The sequence below is a fragment of the Mollisia scopiformis genome, assembly GCF_001500285.1.
Source record: "Mollisia scopiformis unplaced genomic scaffold LY89scaffold_4, whole genome shotgun sequence".
Lineage (NCBI taxonomy): Eukaryota > Fungi > Ascomycota > Leotiomycetes > Helotiales > Mollisiaceae > Mollisia > Mollisia scopiformis.
In genome coordinates this window covers 1,624,689-1,641,430 of record NW_017263584.1, presented here as the reverse complement: position 1 = coordinate 1,641,430, position 16,742 = coordinate 1,624,689, and the positions used below count along the sequence as shown (strand labels likewise).

The 16,742-nt window shown below is 46.3% G+C and overlaps 10 protein-coding genes across 10 annotated transcripts; 2 read left to right on the top strand and 8 right to left on the bottom strand.

Moving 5' to 3' along the window:
- Positions 1 to 232: 232 nt before the first annotated feature.
- LY89DRAFT_768417 (uncharacterized protein) lies at positions 233 to 974 on the top strand (the record flags this gene model as incomplete). Its single annotated transcript, XM_018221786.1, has 2 exons — positions 233 to 416; positions 561 to 974. 2 exons carry the CDS (start codon positions 233 to 235, stop codon positions 965 to 967), a joined length of 591 nt encoding a protein of 196 aa, XP_018076476.1. The 3' UTR covers positions 968 to 974.
- A 316-nt stretch (positions 975 to 1,290) lies between these two features.
- On the bottom strand, positions 1,291 to 2,098 carry LY89DRAFT_768416 (uncharacterized protein; the record flags this gene model as incomplete). The annotated part of the gene is made up of 2 exons (XM_018221785.1): positions 1,291 to 1,972; positions 2,025 to 2,098. Coding segments are annotated over 2 exons (756 nt in total), but the record flags the coding sequence as incomplete, so codon positions are not given.
- A 2,155-nt stretch (positions 2,099 to 4,253) lies between these two features.
- LY89DRAFT_715102 (uncharacterized protein) lies at positions 4,254 to 5,553 on the bottom strand. Its single transcript, XM_018218178.1, has 4 exons — positions 5,486 to 5,553; positions 5,206 to 5,434; positions 4,748 to 4,917; positions 4,254 to 4,658 (listed from the first exon to the last, which is right to left on the bottom strand). Exons 2-4 carry the CDS (start codon positions 5,273 to 5,275, stop codon positions 4,314 to 4,316), a joined length of 585 nt encoding a protein of 194 aa, XP_018076474.1. The 5' UTR covers positions 5,276 to 5,434; positions 5,486 to 5,553; the 3' UTR covers positions 4,254 to 4,313.
- Positions 5,554 to 6,033: 480 nt separating this feature from the next.
- On the bottom strand, positions 6,034 to 6,819 carry LY89DRAFT_394580 (uncharacterized protein). Its single transcript, XM_018207218.1, has 3 exons — positions 6,489 to 6,819; positions 6,315 to 6,440; positions 6,034 to 6,264 (listed from the first exon to the last, which is right to left on the bottom strand). Exons 1-3 carry the CDS (start codon positions 6,678 to 6,680, stop codon positions 6,148 to 6,150), a joined length of 435 nt encoding a protein of 144 aa, XP_018076473.1. The 5' UTR covers positions 6,681 to 6,819; the 3' UTR covers positions 6,034 to 6,147.
- Positions 6,820 to 7,465, bottom strand: LY89DRAFT_394568 (uncharacterized protein). The gene is made up of 2 exons (XM_018207217.1): positions 6,922 to 7,465; positions 6,820 to 6,878 (listed from the first exon to the last, which is right to left on the bottom strand). Exon 1 carries the CDS (start codon positions 7,330 to 7,332, stop codon positions 7,003 to 7,005), a length of 330 nt encoding a protein of 109 aa, XP_018076472.1. The 5' UTR covers positions 7,333 to 7,465; the 3' UTR covers positions 6,820 to 6,878; positions 6,922 to 7,002.
- A 1,599-nt stretch (positions 7,466 to 9,064) lies between these two features.
- LY89DRAFT_546400 (uncharacterized protein) lies at positions 9,065 to 9,232 on the bottom strand (the record flags this gene model as incomplete). Its single annotated transcript, XM_018208249.1, has 1 exon — positions 9,065 to 9,232. A coding segment is annotated over one exon (168 nt), but the record flags the coding sequence as incomplete, so codon positions are not given.
- Positions 9,233 to 9,372: 140 nt separating this feature from the next.
- Positions 9,373 to 11,073, bottom strand: LY89DRAFT_576213 (putative MFS efflux transporter; the record flags this gene model as incomplete). Its single annotated transcript, XM_018208829.1, has 6 exons — positions 9,373 to 9,699; positions 9,755 to 9,825; positions 9,870 to 9,984; positions 10,043 to 10,433; positions 10,486 to 10,683; positions 10,736 to 11,073. 6 exons carry the CDS (start codon positions 11,071 to 11,073, stop codon positions 9,373 to 9,375), a joined length of 1,440 nt encoding a protein of 479 aa, XP_018076470.1.
- A 194-nt stretch (positions 11,074 to 11,267) lies between these two features.
- Positions 11,268 to 12,552, bottom strand: LY89DRAFT_729585 (uncharacterized protein; the record flags this gene model as incomplete). Its single annotated transcript, XM_018219392.1, has 2 exons — positions 11,268 to 12,487; positions 12,537 to 12,552. The coding sequence occupies 2 exons, from the start codon at positions 12,550 to 12,552 to the stop codon at positions 11,268 to 11,270; spliced, it is 1,236 nt and encodes a 411-aa protein (XP_018076469.1).
- Positions 12,553 to 12,781: 229 nt separating this feature from the next.
- On the bottom strand, positions 12,782 to 13,547 carry LY89DRAFT_681438 (uncharacterized protein). The gene has a single exon (XM_018214298.1). The coding sequence runs from the start codon at positions 13,124 to 13,126 to the stop codon at positions 12,875 to 12,877; it is 252 nt and encodes an 83-aa protein (XP_018076468.1). The 5' UTR covers positions 13,127 to 13,547; the 3' UTR covers positions 12,782 to 12,874.
- A 719-nt stretch (positions 13,548 to 14,266) lies between these two features.
- On the top strand, positions 14,267 to 16,728 carry LY89DRAFT_638320 (peptidyl-prolyl cis-trans isomerase-like protein-like 2). Its single transcript, XM_018211568.1, has 3 exons — positions 14,267 to 14,412; positions 14,473 to 14,489; positions 14,573 to 16,728. Exons 1-3 carry the CDS (start codon positions 14,403 to 14,405, stop codon positions 16,268 to 16,270), a joined length of 1,725 nt encoding a protein of 574 aa, XP_018076467.1. The 5' UTR covers positions 14,267 to 14,402; the 3' UTR covers positions 16,271 to 16,728.
- Positions 16,729 to 16,742: the final 14 nt, after the last annotated feature.

The window sequence follows — 16,742 nt, the reverse complement described above, 5'->3', positions numbered from 1 at the left end:
TAAGGGCGATACGCAGAACGGTGCAGTGACACCAGGTGATGCTTGGCTCTGTCGCATTTTGAACCTATGGCAGGCAGCCTGAGACCGAGAAGCAAGTGTTCACGAAAGTGCGAGCAAGTGGTGGACACGACCTATATAAATGAAGGTTTCTCATGGGCTTTTCATCTTGTGGTTTCGTTTTCAGTCTCGTTGTTTGAATTAAATTTATCGAACCTGCGCTTCCAAGACGAAAATGGCGGACCCAAAAGATCTTTCTCTTCCGCCGGGTGTTCGCGATGCTTCTCGTCGACATCTTTATAATCCTGTGATACGGGATAGGGTGATATTCGACAGATATGGTCAAGAGACAGATGGCGAATGTACTGAGGCTCGCGTTACTCTTGCTCCTGGTGGCGGGTCACCGTTGCATTACCATGGTAAGTGCATCTCTCCTACAAAACCAAAACAACTTTCTCTTCTGTCCCTTCTAATTAAGCGTCTCATTGTGTCAATTCCTCCCGTTCTCTCTTCTCGCTCTATTGGAAGTACAGCAGAAAGGCAGCTAATTTCTCAATTTACAGTCTCCTACGCCGAGCATTTCGAATGCACAACTGGAACCCTTGGCGTCAATAACAACAACGACCTCCTCCATCTCTCACCTGGGGAAAAGGCTATAGTCCCACTTAACACCAAGCATAATTTCTTCAACGACACGGACTCTGATGTCTCTTTCATAGTCAAACTTGTACCGGCCCATCTAGGGTTTGAGAAGAGTATCTATATATTGTACGGGTTGGCCAATGATGGCGAGTGTGATGAGACTGGGGTCCCGAAGAGTTTCTTGCATCTGTGCGTGATTTCTGAGTTGGGGGATTTGAAGTGGCCGGGTCTGTTTAGTTGGTTGGGGAATGGGGTTACGAAGAGTGTTGCCGCGTATGCGAGGTGGAGTGGGGAGGAGGAGAGGTTGTTGAAGAAGTATTGGTATTGAATCGAGGTTGCTCGTTGTACCTCATGTCCGAATAACTCATCGCGGTTGGAAGTGTTGTAACTTGAGCTAACTTTCGACCCATATGGATGAAAGCTCGTTGTTCATCGGCATGAAGGCCAACTCTGAAATTTGTTGCACGTCGTCGATAATAGTGAGCTCTTACACAGACTGCTGGGGTACTCATTTTCCAAACACCATCGTCCAGCCAGGATTGTTCGTTCCTTCGCTATTGTATCGATACGCATAATTCTAAGATACGGGATAGGGTCATATGCGACCAATATGGTCATGAGACAAATGGCGAATACACTTCTCTAATGTAATTACAACTCAGTCATAGCCGTCTCTCTGAGCTCTGCGAGCTTTTCTGCATCCCTTGGCTCTCCATCCCAGCCAATTCCAGGCCATCCACTCGGCAACGACGCGAATGGCGGGTATGGCCATCGCTCACCACATCTCCCTTCTTCTTTACACTCTAAGCTACAAAGTCCGTAAACGTTACAATAACACTCCATCGCATTCGGACAATGTATCGCCTTCTTCCCGAAGATGATATGCCAACTGTATTCGAGGACTCGTCCGCTAACACCGTCTTCCAGGTCTGTTTCCATTGTCCAGTTTCGGAATCGATAATAATCTTCAATCGGTCGTTCATGGATCTGTTGTCGAGTAACTGCGAACTGCGTGCAACAAGCCACTCCAACAATGTCTGGGAGTTCTTCGCCTGGAAAGAGAGCCTTGAAGGCCGTAGGGTAGGCGGATTCTGTGGTTTTGGCGGAGTTAGGATCTGAAGAAGTCTCTTGAGAACGCTCTCCAAGCTTGAGTTCCGAAGGACAACCCAATGTCCAGACGCAACGAAGATTCGTATAGCCTTGAGAGATGAGGTAGGGAATCTGGAGATTTTGCAGCAAAGGAACTCCGTCGTAGATCGGGTCATCGTTATATCTCTCAGCGTGCATGAACACTAAGAGCTCCGGAAGTCTGTCATAATTACCAATTATGTATCTGTAAAGCACGTTAGAAATCTTTCAAAGTACAGGGTCTGGACAGAACTCACGTGAGGTATACCATGGCTTCGCGTCCCTTGTTCTTGGGAACTGTGTATTGCGCTTCTGGATTGTCAACTACATATCAACTACATATCGTACAATATCCCAGTTTGGAAGATTCTCCTCGATCCAGGTTGTATCATCTCTCTGACGACTGGCAACGACAAAGGACTTTGCTGGTATCCTAGGTCTGCTGTCGAAGTGAGTCGAGGGTAGGTTGTCGTGTGATGCAACGTAGGAGGCTCTATTCCTCAAGGTAAAGAGAATGACAGTAATTACTCCAAGCAATAATACAAGACGACGAAGGGTACGTTGTCGTGACAAAGAAGCCTTTGTATGAACTCTGAGAATCTTATTACATCACTCATGGTGTCTGCTGGCGGTAGGTGGTCTAAGGGCAACGATAATCGACCATGCGCAAACTTCGAGCACGCGCCATGAGAGCAGAACAACATTCATTTCTTTGATGCTACTGACAGCAGATACAGTTGGGTTTGAAAGAGGCCAAAACTTGAAACCCAACATTTCTAAATCTGATGTTGGCAATTAACCGAGGTGGCCAAGCAAGAGGTGGCCAACCGGGCGGGTATATTTCGTATCGCTGTGGCCGTGGGGAACCCCTTTCTATAGACTCACTTATGCAACATGATTCGTTAAATTAGCCGAATAGAGCAACTCCGTCGAATGTCCAACATTTTGATATGCAATGCAACCTAACAGCATTGGCGTTCGTCGAAGAGGAAAGCTTCGGTACCGGTGGGCTGGAACCAACCCTGCTTGTAAATGCTCACTTATTCAATGAGTTCAATAGCAATCCTTGCACACTACCAGCAAATGTTGGACATTCTGGCACTTGTATGGATTGGTCTTTGTCGGGACTTCGGAACAATCCTGGAGGACCTCAGCTGTAGTACAGCTTCCCAGTTCTTAAAGCATTTCAAGTTTGCTGACGGCGGATGATCACACTCATCGAAAGTTACCCTGCTAACATTAAATGTTCGAGGCTACCCTATGATCCCGAAGCGAAAGAGACGTTCTTTTTACGTTATTCAATGAAGTCCAGAGCTTTGTTAACCGATATTAAGGGCAAAGTAAAGTGGGGTAGAAAGAGCGGTGGGAGCAAGTGTTTATGGGTGGGTATAGTATTACCGGGAAGTAATCAGAAGACGACAAAAGAAGAGATCTGCATGTAAAGGAAATGAAGCTCAACTAAACCACCCACCGCTCTGTCAAAACTGGTCCGTAAAACATACACTTCAATTGTTTGTATTATGAAGTTGTACGACATTCAATTCCACCATGGCTATTCACGGCCAGGAGCGCGAGAGGTGAAGTGACAAGAGGGCGGAACGGGACAAAGGGTAAGATAGTACGGTAATGAGTGGTCATGAAGTTGAAAGCAAGGAAGAAACCTGCTGGCGTTCCGGGTTTTGTTCCTTTGTATATTGGCGGTACCACCATTACGGACGTCTCTTTCTCGGGTGGTTTCATAGGCTGGATTGGTTGCATGCAGCAGCAGCAGCTAATCTCCTTTTCAGCTCCATCGTGGCAACTACAGTAAGCATAATACCAACATCTACCAAGCTTTGATGGCCTGCATTTCGTGATGTGATTGGTTCTATGATAAGAGGAGGACTTGTGTGGGCCACGCCGTTGGTGGCCACTTCAGTTCTCGGAACTTTAGCATTCATCGCTTTCTTCCATTCTGAAGTTCTTCCTTCGAGTCGGTATTGAGTACTGTTGTTGTTCCATTATACAGGTTCGGCAATGGGGCTTTTTCGAAGTGCAAGGAAGTTTGCACTTCTTTTCACGGCGCTGTGCAGCCTAATCACTGCCATCGATGGATTTATGGACGAGCAAACTTACGGATTAATTATAGCGAGAATGCCTGTATTGCACGAAGATTGGGCTTTGACCAAGAGAGATGTTTGCTCAGATGCACTCCCAGGGACGAAGAATGCAATCTGTACACCTGGAAGTACCCTCTGCTGCGTTCCCAACAACACCAACAGCGCATTTCCGCAATGCCAAACTATTCTGGGCTCAGGGTATTGTTGTGTTTCTAACACTGATTGCTACGTCGATACACAATCGGACTGTGCTGCATCCAATTCAGTCCCATGTAGTAAGTGAGGGCTTCTTGGCACACGAAAGAATGTCTCGCTAACAATATAAAGCAATGCTTGCAGCTGGTGTTACAAAGGCGTGTTGTCCGCCTTTCACAACAGTATAGTTGTCTCAACGGCCAGGAGTTGAAGAAGTGCTAACTTGAATATTTAGTGTCCCTCCAACTTCAATCAGACTGATAGCTTGGTCAGGTGTAACCTCAACCAAGCTGCTGCTTCCTCCTCCATATCAACACCCTCAACATCCTCGACGCAGAGCTCCTCAAGTGCTTCATATTCAAGTACAACGACTACTTCCTCTGGTACAACAACTTCTTCTTCCAGTACATCAACTCCTTCAGAAGCCTCCAACACTCCAAACCCCTTGACACAGACAAGTAGCTCTACTTCGCCCACTGGGACGGGCCTCTTAGTCGACGAAACGAGCTCAAATAGCAGCTCTCTGTCACCAGGCGCAGATGCAGGAATAGGGATTGGAGTAGCACTTGCTGTCCTCACGATGGCGGGACTTGCATTCTGGGCATATCAACGTGGGAAGAAGAGGAGAGCAGCAGCCCGAGCAGGGGTAGAGGCTGCAATTAATGCTCCAATGTACAGCGACTCACAGAACCAATATGGCATTGCACCCAAGATAGAATTGCCTTCTCTAGATACGCACAATGAACGACATGAGCTGGGCGGGTGAGTGATTGACATGCTGGCTTGGGCACAAGAGTTTGCTTGGAGACGATGATCTCGACTTGGATACTGACATCCGAAGTCTCTGATGCCATGGCTATAAGAGATAGATCAAAGCATATCGTTGGAGAGGCATTGTCCGGAGTTGGGAGGCTACACTCGATGTACATACTAGTTGACTTTTAATACTCATTCGCAAACATTGCGCGTATCTTGGTGAAAGATCGAGATTCCCGTCGTGTGACAGTTCGTTCTTGGGGGCGTTGTATCTCTTCTAGGCGTGCGCTCTTACGAGAAGATAGCTGTGATCGTTCCTTCTGAATACCTTATGGCCGCGCTTCTATCAACAATCAGTCAAAGTACACGACCGGTGTGAATGGCTTACTTTCGTGTTTTGGCACCGAGCGTTGGCGCCCAACTTTTTGGATGTTTCGGTTTGCTTGACGCGGGGCCATATCGACTAGAAGGAGGAGGGATAACAAGTGGGTTTATATTGCCGCTGGGGATGATGGATGGGGGTGGAAGGAAGAGTCAGAGAGAGAGCGCCAGACGAGGGTGGTCGGTGATGAAATGCGCTAGAGTTTGGGATGAAATATGGCAGCGGCAACGATTACCTATTTTTGTCATTTCGCGATCGCAGCATCCCTTCATCCAGAACCACTCACATCTGAGACTAGCTCATCCAAGAAAACGTAGAAGTCGAGCTGGTTTGGGTTAGCTCTGGTGGTGCTGGAATACCGACTTCTGGAGATACAGAAAGTTTGCGGATCGCAACGGACATCGGTTGGTGCTAGGCTAAATAAAGATTAGTTATCCAGCGGTATCTTGTTAGCCGAAGGAAGACGGATTATTTCACACGGTACAAGTTTTGAAAGTCATCTGCTAGGGGTGTTCTATTCAATGCTAGTATAACAGTTTGAATCATTCCGTTTTCCTGATACTTTTTTTTGGAACTGGGAGAACTTTGCCACGCCAGGGACAGATGTCATCACTAAGCTTTGAGAACCACCATGCGATAGGCTAGGCAACTTGTTAATGGATTACTTTCATGATAAATTGAGTACTTACTTCATTGATACTAAATGTATCGGGCTTGCCATCTCTGTTTACGTCCGCTGAGAATGTGATGTCAGAAATAATGTAATATCCCCTAGATTGTGCCCTTTCAACATGCATTGTAGAGACGTCCCTAACATCGATAGAGGTATGCCTTGAAAGACACGAGGTATGCCATTGACCAAGGACTACTGGCGGAGAGTTAAGGTAGTGTATTATGATACCAGTGCAGCGACTTCCGAGTCGACAAAGCCGAACTTCCTTTAGGCCACTAAGACGAGCAAACGATAAATACAAGCCAGCGTCCGCGCCTGCTGCTGAGGGGTTCCGTGGAATATTGCATACAATATATCCCGGGGTCGGGTGGGTTGTAGGCCAAGTGGTCACACTACGAGTGGTTACTCCAAGTCTTGTAATTGATGAGAGAGTAGTTGGTGCCTCAAAGTAGAATCCAGTAACGTATCCACGTATATCAAAAGGAATCCACTCGTATTTGTCGTCCTGGACTAGTCCCGGCAACACATGTGACCCGAACGAGCAAGTTCTTCCTAGAGTTGTGTGAATCTATCAGAAATAAGCAAATATTCTTTATCAAACAGACTCGTGACATACTATCAATGCTGGTGCCTTGTTAACGGGACTTTTATTATATACTCGACGCCAAACGAAATCTATCCGTTCCTTTGAACTAAGGGGAAAGTATATAGGGCAACCTCTGCGACTCCCTAACAACCGTGAAGTTCGTGTGAAATAGGCCTCGAGCCCTACGATGCCGTTGCCAAAGTAATATATAACAAGTCCCATTGCGTATTCGTTACCTTCGAATAATGGCAGATATCTAAAATATCGTGGTTGAGGACTTGAGATAAGGTGTAGACAAGGTTGATCAAAGTGGAGGTTTGCCGCTCGTGGAAAGGTAAGGGAGACTGGGATGGTTGGTCAATCCCATAGAATCTGGCTCGTTATAACACCTAAGCCTAATATACGAGTGCAATAGAGATCCTAATTCTATTAGAACAGCATATCAAGGTAGGTGGGAACATACATTAAAGCTGCATGTGAGACCCGAACCGACTTCTAGTATAGTTCCACACCAGACGGGCCCCGTGATAGGTATCTTCCCTAGCTAGCCCGAGTCCCAACCAGTACCAAGGAGCTTGATCGCGCAAATTCCACCAAGGGCCATAACAAAGCTCAGGCGATCAACAACACTAGTTATGGTATTGGTGATACCCCCATGTTCGAAGGCTTGGATATATGAAGTGCCGAAGACACTAATCATCTTGAGAGAGATCTGAGAGCCTAAATTCAATAATATCTCTCGACGGTCTAGCCAATTGACGGATTTTGCAAGGCGAAGTATTTCCCTAGTGACTATTGTAAAAGCGCTAGCTACTATCCTTAAATTCACGTATTCCCATATGATATTCCTGATTTCAATAGGCAGTTGTTGCATTGGAAATAGAGCCGTGCTATACGGGTTGGAATCTGTAAGTTTGGCAAATGTGTTCCTAATCTTGGACTCTAATGCGCGTCCACTATACACGTCCTCTAGCGCCACCGAATCTTGTAAAAGTGTTCGAGCAAGTTAGTAGATCTTCGAGTTGGTGCAGCCTTTGACCTTGATGATATATAAGTAGCAAAAATCGTGGAAACAGAATGCGGGCGCCTGGCTCTCTCGAGTTCTTCTATTCCAGCTATGAATAGTAATCGACTGAGTCGACTAACCGTCATTGAAAGTCACATCAACCTTGCTATTGTAGTCACTTGGAAAGCTAGAAGGATTTGTGATCCTAATAACATCTTTATCGGAGCATAAGCGCAACGCTATATAGAGTTACAAAGTGGCAAAAAAGGATGGATGGATCATACCAGCACGGAAGGTACTCTCCCAAGGCATGAGGTCTGAGAGGTCGTCGTCCCACGGAAGTTTCAAACGACATAGGCCGCATCTCTCCGTTCCTAAATAGCTGTTCTCGTGTAAGTGCATGACGAACGGTTGTGAAATGGCTGAGTGTTGACGTTTGTCAGAAAGTTCAGAAATGCCAATTGTTCAGATTGAAGGGGAAGATGAATAAGCATCTGCGCTTGCGGGCGCTAAGCGTTAAAGCAGCCGAGCGCATTATCCTTTGACGCTTGCTGCACGCGATCAGGCTTGCAGCCCTGGTGTCACGGAGCCCTTTACCAGGTTCTGGGTGTACGTATCACAGTCGTCTTGGGTGATCTCATTCTGCGTCTCAAATACTTCGTACCCGGGGTATCAATTGTGCCAAGCCTTCGAGAGACTTCTTCGATTGCATGGGGGTATTGTCCAATAAGGTTTGGAGGATTGGTGAATCTTTACTTGCTTGAGTAAAGTCTCCAAAAAAGAATCGACCCCTGCTTTTACAATTGATACCCCGGGTACGAAGTACAGTAGATCTGACATTGGTTTGGTGGAGGGGGCACGCTGTTATTACTATCCCCCCCCCTCAATACAACCCACAGGGCCTTTTAAAGGTTAAAATGAAGTGATGTTGCCACCCCTCACTCCACCTATCACTTGTCAGGTGCAAGGGCCATCTTCCAATCATAATAAAGGGCATCTCCTGCTCTCTCCAGCTACTCTGATGCTGCTTTACTACTCTAATTTATCATGGAAAACTATTATGTTCTTGTACCCAAGACTCCACGCAATAGAGAGCTCTCTAGGGATGATAAGCTTAGGCTGTAGACCCTCTATTATACTGCAGGCTGGTCTATTGCTGACATTCTACTCCAGCACCCTCAACTCTCTCCTATAGAGAGTATATGGAATAGAATGAAGGATATTCTGGAAGCATTAGATCCTCATGTACACAGAAACTACAGGAGGGCCAGAGCAGCTGTAAATGAGGCATGGGACATCATTCGCACTATGCCCCAGCGCTGTAAGGATGTCATAGATGCCCATGGAGCATATATAAAATAGTAGTCTAAATAGCTTCATTTTTTATGAAAGTGACTAAAAGCAGCGTGCTATAAGCATGCCATAAGTGGTGCGCCTAGGTGTGGAAAGAGAGTGGCAAGGGGTCTGAGCATTAACCTTTAAAAGGCCCTGTACGGAGTAGGGTCATCGTTGTAACTTCTTTAGTGATTGCCCCTCGTTTCACTTTCTTGGCATCTTCTGCTTCGCCAAAGGGGTCCTGACTAGCCGTACCTTTCGACAAATAAACAAACTCTACGGAGCGGCCGCTTGTATAAGACTGGAATAGCATAATCGTAGAAATATCGAGTCGGTCGTCCTCAGTTGGAAAGACCGATTTGTCACGAGCCCAATCCTGAACCAGCAAGAGAAGCAGGTCGTCCGGTCCGGCCACCGGCTTAGGTCTGGACGACGTGGTTCAAACCATTACATCCACGACCGCTACACCAGCCTAACATAGAGCAGAAACATAAAAGTGGATTCCAAGCGATTTTAATCATATTATCTCGTATAAACGAGCTAAGAATTCCAAATTCCAAACCCCACGATGGTCTACTCACTCTTTGATTCAGTTTCCGGTAAAGCCCACCACGATAACGCCATGAAAACAAACAACCCAATACAAATTGGATGTAATACGTAAGTCTCAACCTTCTGGGCAATTATTCCCACCATGAAAGGGGCAATAGCGCCACCAGATGTCCCAATAGATCCAATCAACGACAAAGACGCAATGTGCATCTCATTAGGTATTAGACGTTGGAAGATATGAATCGCGGCTGGAGACACCACCCCGAGAACTAGACCTGAAAATGCTACAGCAACCGAGTCACCTGGGATTGAATAGACAAACCAGATGATGAATTCGAACGCTGCCGCCTATGTATTATGTAAGTTTGCGAGACAAATAGAAGGAAGAATAGCAGAAGCCTACAGCAGCCATGGCAGCGTACACGCTTCGACGCTCACCAATTCGGTGAGCTAGAAACGAAAGTGTGAACCGACCTATAAGTCAGCGAGAAGTTTTATAAGTAAGAGATGGAGCATACTTAACGCTATACCAGCCCAGAAACCGGAAGTAACATACCCAACTTTCGCTGGGTCTCCGTTGCGGAATTGGATGAGAAATGAAATCACCCAACCGGAAATAGCAACTTCAGCGCCCTGGTGTGAGAAGAGGTCAATTTGCCGTACGAGAAACCAAGGAGTATGTTTCAATTACCTGGTAAGCAAATATAAACAAAGCACCTAGGATTGTGGTCCTATGAGTCAACAGAGCCTTTATAGAACCCCAATTCGTTCGTTGGGACATTGTAGCTCGAGGCTCGTTCACTTGTCGGGGTAAAATAGGGTCTGATTTCGTTTCGTATTTCCAAAAAGCCCAAGAAGCGAAGAAAAAGTTGAAGACAGCAAGACCCAGTAGAATAAGATAAAAGCGCGACCACAAGTAGCCACGAGACACAATAGAAGTAGCGATTAACGGGGCTATAATCCCTCCTATTCCGTATGCCCCTTGATAGAGGCCCGTTATGACCGTGTTGTTAGCTAAATTCGCGCAGTATACTTGTCCTATGGCAAGAATGAGTGACATTCCAGCACCTAGAATAAAGAATCTATCATGGATTAGCAATATAATACATAAATCAAGGAAGGCATGTTACACACGCGACACACACGGCAGCAAAAGGAGGAGTAACAACAACGATGATATATCCGACGACTAGCAGAGTCTCAGCAATCATTAGTGTTTTAGCTCGGCCAAGGCTTTTGGTGAGTGTGCTGGCAACGAATGCACTAGCAAGAAACCCAGCGGCGTTGCAAAGGAAAATAATCGACAATGTGCCGTAGTTGATAGAGTAGTGCCTAAGATGTTAGTGGAACAAATTTAACTGCCAACAAGCGTATATAGTGTTACCTCTCAAAACTCTGAATCAGGGTCCCAGTGGCTGCATCGTTCATACCATTGCCGAGCAGAGTGATGCACGCTGCCAGAACACGGTAGCGATTTTTGTATGGATTCCAGATAGTTTCTAGTCGATCAACTTCCGTTATATCCCGTTCAATCGACTGACGACCGCTTGGCTCCAGAACTGACACATGCTGCGAGTTTGGCGCTGAGGGAATGTTTACTAGAGGTATGGTACGATCTTTGACATTAGTGGGGGTATCGGTTGATCTTGTCTTGTCAGGAGATGGCAGGTAAATGCCTTGGGGCTCAATAGTTGCCGGAGCTTCGACGTTTGTAAAGGACATTATAAGCTACTGCGAGGAGAGAGATGGCGAGAAGAAAAGCTGAAGCGGAAAGTTGAAAAGTAAGCGGGAGCTACATTTCCTTTATAGGACCTTGGGAGATTTCCATCACGGCGTGGAAGTGTCATGTGATTGACGATCATTAAATAACAAACCTTTTATAGCTTTATTTCATACAATATTGTCAAAAAAAGAACTCATTTTCCAAACACCATCGTCCAGCCAGGATTGTTCGTTCCTTCACTATTGTATCGATACGCATACCATAGCACCCATACAGCGAAGTTCGTGGCCAATAGCCAAGCAAGCCACAAGGTCTCGCCATCAGACTCATCAGTTGATGTTCGTATATCATCCAGGACTCTCTGTCTGGCATTAATATCTGTAGGCCATCCATATCTACCCAGTCTTCTGCTGCGAAGCCACCGGACCACTTTTCTGAGTATACTCCGCATGACCGTGATCACGATCATTGACATGAAGCAGAAAGTATATTGAACGAATAACGGTTGCCACGGCCGAGTATAGTTATGAAAAACTTCGAAGTGATCCAGTATCCATTGTACGAGACCACAGAACAGCAAGACTGTTGAAGTGCCGCTCCACCAATCTATGAATGAGCCAACTGAGAGAACCTGTCCAAGTTTCATTGTGACCTTCGGGTACCATCTAGGTACGGCTACCAGTGGGCAGTATCCAATGATGATCCACCTCAGCATAGCCGTCGTGAGAGAGTTGGGAAATCCCATGTCGGGCACAATAAGATGTACTAACATGCTGATACTGATCCAGAATTGGATCGATATCGCTATTCCAAGGTACTCTGAGTGGATCCTCTTCGAGTATGCTTGCCAGAGCTGCAACTGATATCTATTTCCGGAATATGATGGCCATTCGTCGTCAGTTGCAGTAGATGAGCTGGGCGTTCCTTCTGCTGGGCTGTCCGAAGTTGGTCCTGGAGCTAGGAATGAAAGAATCTCAATTAAAAGCCATGAAAAGACCCAAGACGCTCCACAGGCTTTCGTCCAGAAGATACCAGTCATAGAATTGAGTTTTATGGAGGACTGCACTACCCCGCAAACGAACATCAACCAGCGTAGTCTCTGTCCTTCCCGTAGGAGTTGACGATAATGCATAGTTTGATCTGGAGAGCTGAAGCGTTCTTGAAAGACCAGAGCAAGTGATTGACATGGCCCAACATGTAGGAAGAAGCAGGTATACACAAGACTGACGAGAAGCGAGATGCTGTCCATGAGCGCAAGAGGTGGAAAAGATCGCAGCATAGAGCCATGTTTTGATGGGAGAGATAGTACTCTACCGCTTGGCTGTCCCCATAAGTTGAGAGCCAGAGGTAGCAAGGTCCATAAAGCTGTTTGCCAGGATACCACAGTCGTGCTCAAAGGCATAGCTGGGGTGTCTACAAATCATTAAATTAATTACTTGCAAAAAGGGTCACACTCACTTACCTCCGTCTTGCTCCATGCTTGGTTTACATTGATTTTGATAAAATATATAGTGCTTTGTTCAGAAAGAAATATTCTCAATGAAAAACGAGGAAGGTGATCTTGTGGAAGAAAGGTGACCATTGTGGCTGAGCACAAGGTTGATTGTCAGGCGCTATCACATCACATGATAGTTGGGGGCCATATTTCAAGCAAGTCCGTTGCTGAATCGTGTACGTAGCTTATGCTCACATACTCACTTACTAAGAAGTGATTGTCCGTGCGTTCTGAGCAAATTCATATCGTTAGCCATCAGATATCGCCAGCCCAAATATGACCATCATTCACTGCTCATCCGTTGCTCATCCGCTGCTGTTTGGATCAGCCCCAGAGACTGTAATGCTTTCGAGCCAGTCATCAACACGATTCCGTTGTTCGTCCAACATATCGTCACGCTCCTCTCGCTTCCTGTGGCGTTCTTCGCGACGTCCCGCTACCTCTAAATGGTAGAGTATAGCCTCAACTTGCCCCCTGATATCGCTAACCCACTTTCGCTTCTCTCCTTCCTCGCCAACGGCCTCGTTAGGGGAGTCGCTAAATTCCTGCTGTAGCATCTTGCATACTTCGATTAATTGTTCGACGTGCAGACGAAGTTCGGCGGCGGGTAGGTGAGCGTGCTTGATAAGGACTTGTAATGTCTTTGCACGATTCAAATCATCGAGGTCTTTATCTGGGACAGAAAATCGGGCAAGGAGTCGTTCTCTTGCTTCTTTGCGGCCTTCGTAGCCTGATGTCTTCAACTTCTCTCGTGTCTAGTCCAGACTTTCAGTTCGCGCTCAAAGAACAAATGGAATTGGTATATACAGTCTCAAGAAATCTGTCATGTTCGGCGGTCTTTCCTACATCCATGACAGGATCTCTTTCTCTGCGGGTGCCAGACATCGTTGTTTGCAGTGTAGCTTTGCTGTGATCGTAGATTCGTCGGGTATTAAGTCGCGGAAGGCTAAGGGTGAGAGAATTGTGCAGAGAGTCGCCCAAATAGGAAAATTTATTATGAGGTTGTGATTGTCCAGCAAAGGAAACCGAAAAACCTACCGCTTTTCTCCTCACTATACTTTCCACATATATCCTAAAAGTATCATGGATAGCGATTCAATGGCTTCGCTTGAGGGATTGATGATTGAACCCAAATCTGGACCTACGAATGTGATCTATGAAGCAAGAGCTTTCATTTTGAAAATATCTTCTGGAACGAGTATGTTCCCAGGAAAGATTGGAAAGCCCGATCTGATGCAATAAAGATGACGGACAAAAATTCTTCCTATAATCGGCCAGGAACACAAAAGCATGGGACACTCTATGCAATGGCGTTGACAGTCTACTTGCCAGCTTCATACCAATACCACTAGGTTGGTGATATGACAGCATAAACCTCTACATGGAAAAGTTGGGCATTCCCCAACTGGATGCAGAGCCATAGCTTTATGTGCTCAAAGACCAAGGGACAGCCAATACCTTTGCTCCCAAGAAAGATATGAACATGTGTTCACGACAGAGTTAACATCTCGTTCTTTCACAGTTTGAGGTGAGAGCACAAGTGTGAGGTTGAAAGCGATTGAATCAATAAACATTTCACTATCTAGAGCCGTGTTCTTTTCGTGAAAGGCTTCGGATTAAAGTCCCTCCGGGATCACAGCAGAACAGCTTTCAGTGCGGCGCTAGTTTTGCTGGAAGGTGTCGACTTCACAGCGAATCACAGAAAAGCTGGGCGTGTAGATTTTCAAGCTTAGGGGCTAAGATAAGATAAGATGAGATCCGGAGAATTTCAAGGAGTTAACAACCTCAAAACAACCTTCAGCCAAGCAACCTTGGCCAGGGCACATCTTCAAAATGGGAAAAGGTAAGTCGCATACTTTCGCCTCAAAGTACGATTACGGGCAGATGCTGATTCTCGTTGTAGGCACTGACAAGCTCTATGTGAGTACAATAGCACCAAATCTCATGAGAAGCCAAAGCTTCCTTTGGCAACTCCTGTGGAATCGTTGCTCACATTGTAGTAGATTACACACTCAGAGTGGTCCTCTTCCGACGCATACTCTGCCAGCGCTGGCTCGAATGTATCGCAGAAGGCCCCAAACGGCGCGAACTTCAAAAGACTACCCTTCAACTTCTGCGCCGCGAGTCTCCAGCCTTTCAAGCATCCTGTCTGCACCGCAGAAGGCACGATATTCGACGTTGAAGTCATAAGTCAATGGTTGGAAAAACATGGAACGAATCCTGTCACAGGGAAGCCATTAAAGGATAAAGAGCTTATTAAGCTCAATTTTGCACGAAACGGAGACACAGACGCGCATGATGGCGGAGGTGGAGCCGGCGATGGGAAAGGCGAAATGGTCGATCCTGTTACATTTAAGGTCTTCACGGATAATACCCATATCGTGGCTATCAGGCATGGTAGTGAGGCGAACGTCTTTGCTTGGGAGACTGTCGAGAGGTTGAACATTAAGCCGAAGATGTGGTTAGATTTGGTCGATGATCGAGAGTTCGGCAGATCAGATATTATCACGCTACAGGATCCGCAGAATATTGAGAGTCGAGATCTAAGCCAATTCAAGTTCTTGAAAGACGGGGAGACTGTGCTCACCAAGGAACAAGAAGAAGAGAGGAAGAAGGGCAGCGTGAATATCGATGCGCTTGGACGGGTCGGAAACAAAGTCTTAAGGGCAAAAGAGGCAGTGGAGAAGGCGAGGAGAGAAAGAGAAGCAGGTGGAGACATCAATCGATCGAAGGCCATGATAAAGACTGGACAAGCAAATTCTGCGCCAAGACCGTCGATGGTACAGGAGAAGAAAATGGCTTACAATGCGGCTCAGTACACGACTGGAAAAGCAGCGGCAAGTTTTACTTCCACTGGACTGACACCCGAAACGAGTGGAGAAAGGGCATTACTCAGTGATGAGGAGTACATGCTTCGGCCAAAAAGGGTTAAGATCAAAGGATATGCTCGTATTGAGACTAATCTGGGTTCTATCAACATCGAGCTCCAGACAGAGACAGCACCAAGAGCTGTTTGGAATTTCGTCCACCTAGCAAAGAAAGGCTACTACAACGGTGTCAAGTTTCACCGAAATATCAGGAATTTCATGATCCAAGGTGGTGATCCCACAGGTACGGGCAAAGGAGGCAGCAGTATCTGGGGTAAGAATTTCCAGGACGAATTCGATGGACCTCTTACACACGATGCAAGAGGCGTCATGAGCATGGCCAACAAGGGAAAGAATACAAATTCGAGTCAATTCTTCATTACATACAAAGCTGCAAAGCACCTCGATCGGAAGCATACAATATTTGGTCGCGTTGTTGGTGGCTTGGATGTATTGCAAAAGCTGGAGAATGCTCCAGTTGATGACGGCAACCGACCTCTAGACGACATCGTGATGGAGAACGTTGTTGTCTTTGTTGATCCTTTCGAAGAGTTTCAGAAGCAAAAGCGAGAGAAGGACGATCAGGAGAAGCAAAAAGAGGAGATTAAGAAGCATGGTGGTACGGAAGACGATAAGACGACGTGGACCGGCAAGCGAATCAGGAATGATGGCACTGTCGTACAAACAGACCAATCTGGTGGGGTAGGCAAATACTTGAAGGCCGCTGCGGCAGATACAACCAATAATAAGCATGTCGAGGATGACGTGCTTGACTCGGAGCCGGTCAAGAAGAAGATCAAGTCTGGAGGATTTGGCAATTTTGACGGCTGGTGAAACTCCTCCTTATCGGCTGGAATTTACCTCCGGCTGTGCCCAACCAAGAAGATGACTATTGGGACATTGCCATGCCGCGGATGAACAATGGTAACGAATGGTAGAAGACATGATCATCTTGTCGGGCAACAAAAGCTCTTGCCAAAGCACTTGGTCGTTATGTCGGCAATGAAGCTATTGACCTGTCCAGGGAAGTCTTCTGAAATACCACCAGTCAGTACCATGAAAATGGAATCAGACCACTTCAAAGTCACCGTATACAAGTGGCCCGGTTGAAAAGAAGTGCTGTACGATTATAGAGATAATGAGAACCTTCGAGAGAGAGAAAAAAGATCTGAAATTCATTTGTCTACCTGTAGTCCGTAGGAATACTTCCTTTCTTTGCAGTCTGTGGTACTAGCGCCCACGTTGCCTGCTCGAAAAGCCCTTATGGAAGGTATATCTTTGATAAAAATCACAATAATAACAATTC

Coding starts and splice junctions, on each gene's coding strand:
- LY89DRAFT_681438 (XM_018214298.1), bottom strand. CDS start 13,126: ATGCTACAGCAGGAATTTAGCGACTCCCCTAACGAGGCCGTTGGCGAG.
- LY89DRAFT_394568 (XM_018207217.1), bottom strand. CDS start 7,332: ATGCAACAACTGCCTATTGAAATCAGGAATATCATATGGGAATACGTG.
- LY89DRAFT_715102 (XM_018218178.1), bottom strand. CDS start 5,275: ATGGCCCCGCGTCAAGCAAACCGAAACATCCAAAAAGTTGGGCGCCAA. Junction 4,918..5,205: donor CTCGGTGCCAAAACACGAAA/GTAAGCCATTCA, acceptor TATCTCTTATAG/CCATGGCATCAGAGACTTCG. Junction 4,659..4,747: donor TGCAATGCCATATTGGTTCT/GTGAGTCGCTGT, acceptor TGATATGCCCAG/AATGCAAGTCCCGCCATCGT.
- LY89DRAFT_394580 (XM_018207218.1), bottom strand. CDS start 6,680: ATGGGACTTGTTATATATTACTTTGGCAACGGCATCGTAGGGCTCGAG. Junction 6,441..6,488: donor ACAAGGCACCAGCATTGATA/GTATGTCACGAG, acceptor TATTTCTGATAG/ATTCACACAACTCTAGGAAG. Junction 6,265..6,314: donor TTACTGGATTCTACTTTGAG/GCACCAACTACT, acceptor AACCACTCGTAG/TGTGACCACTTGGCCTACAA.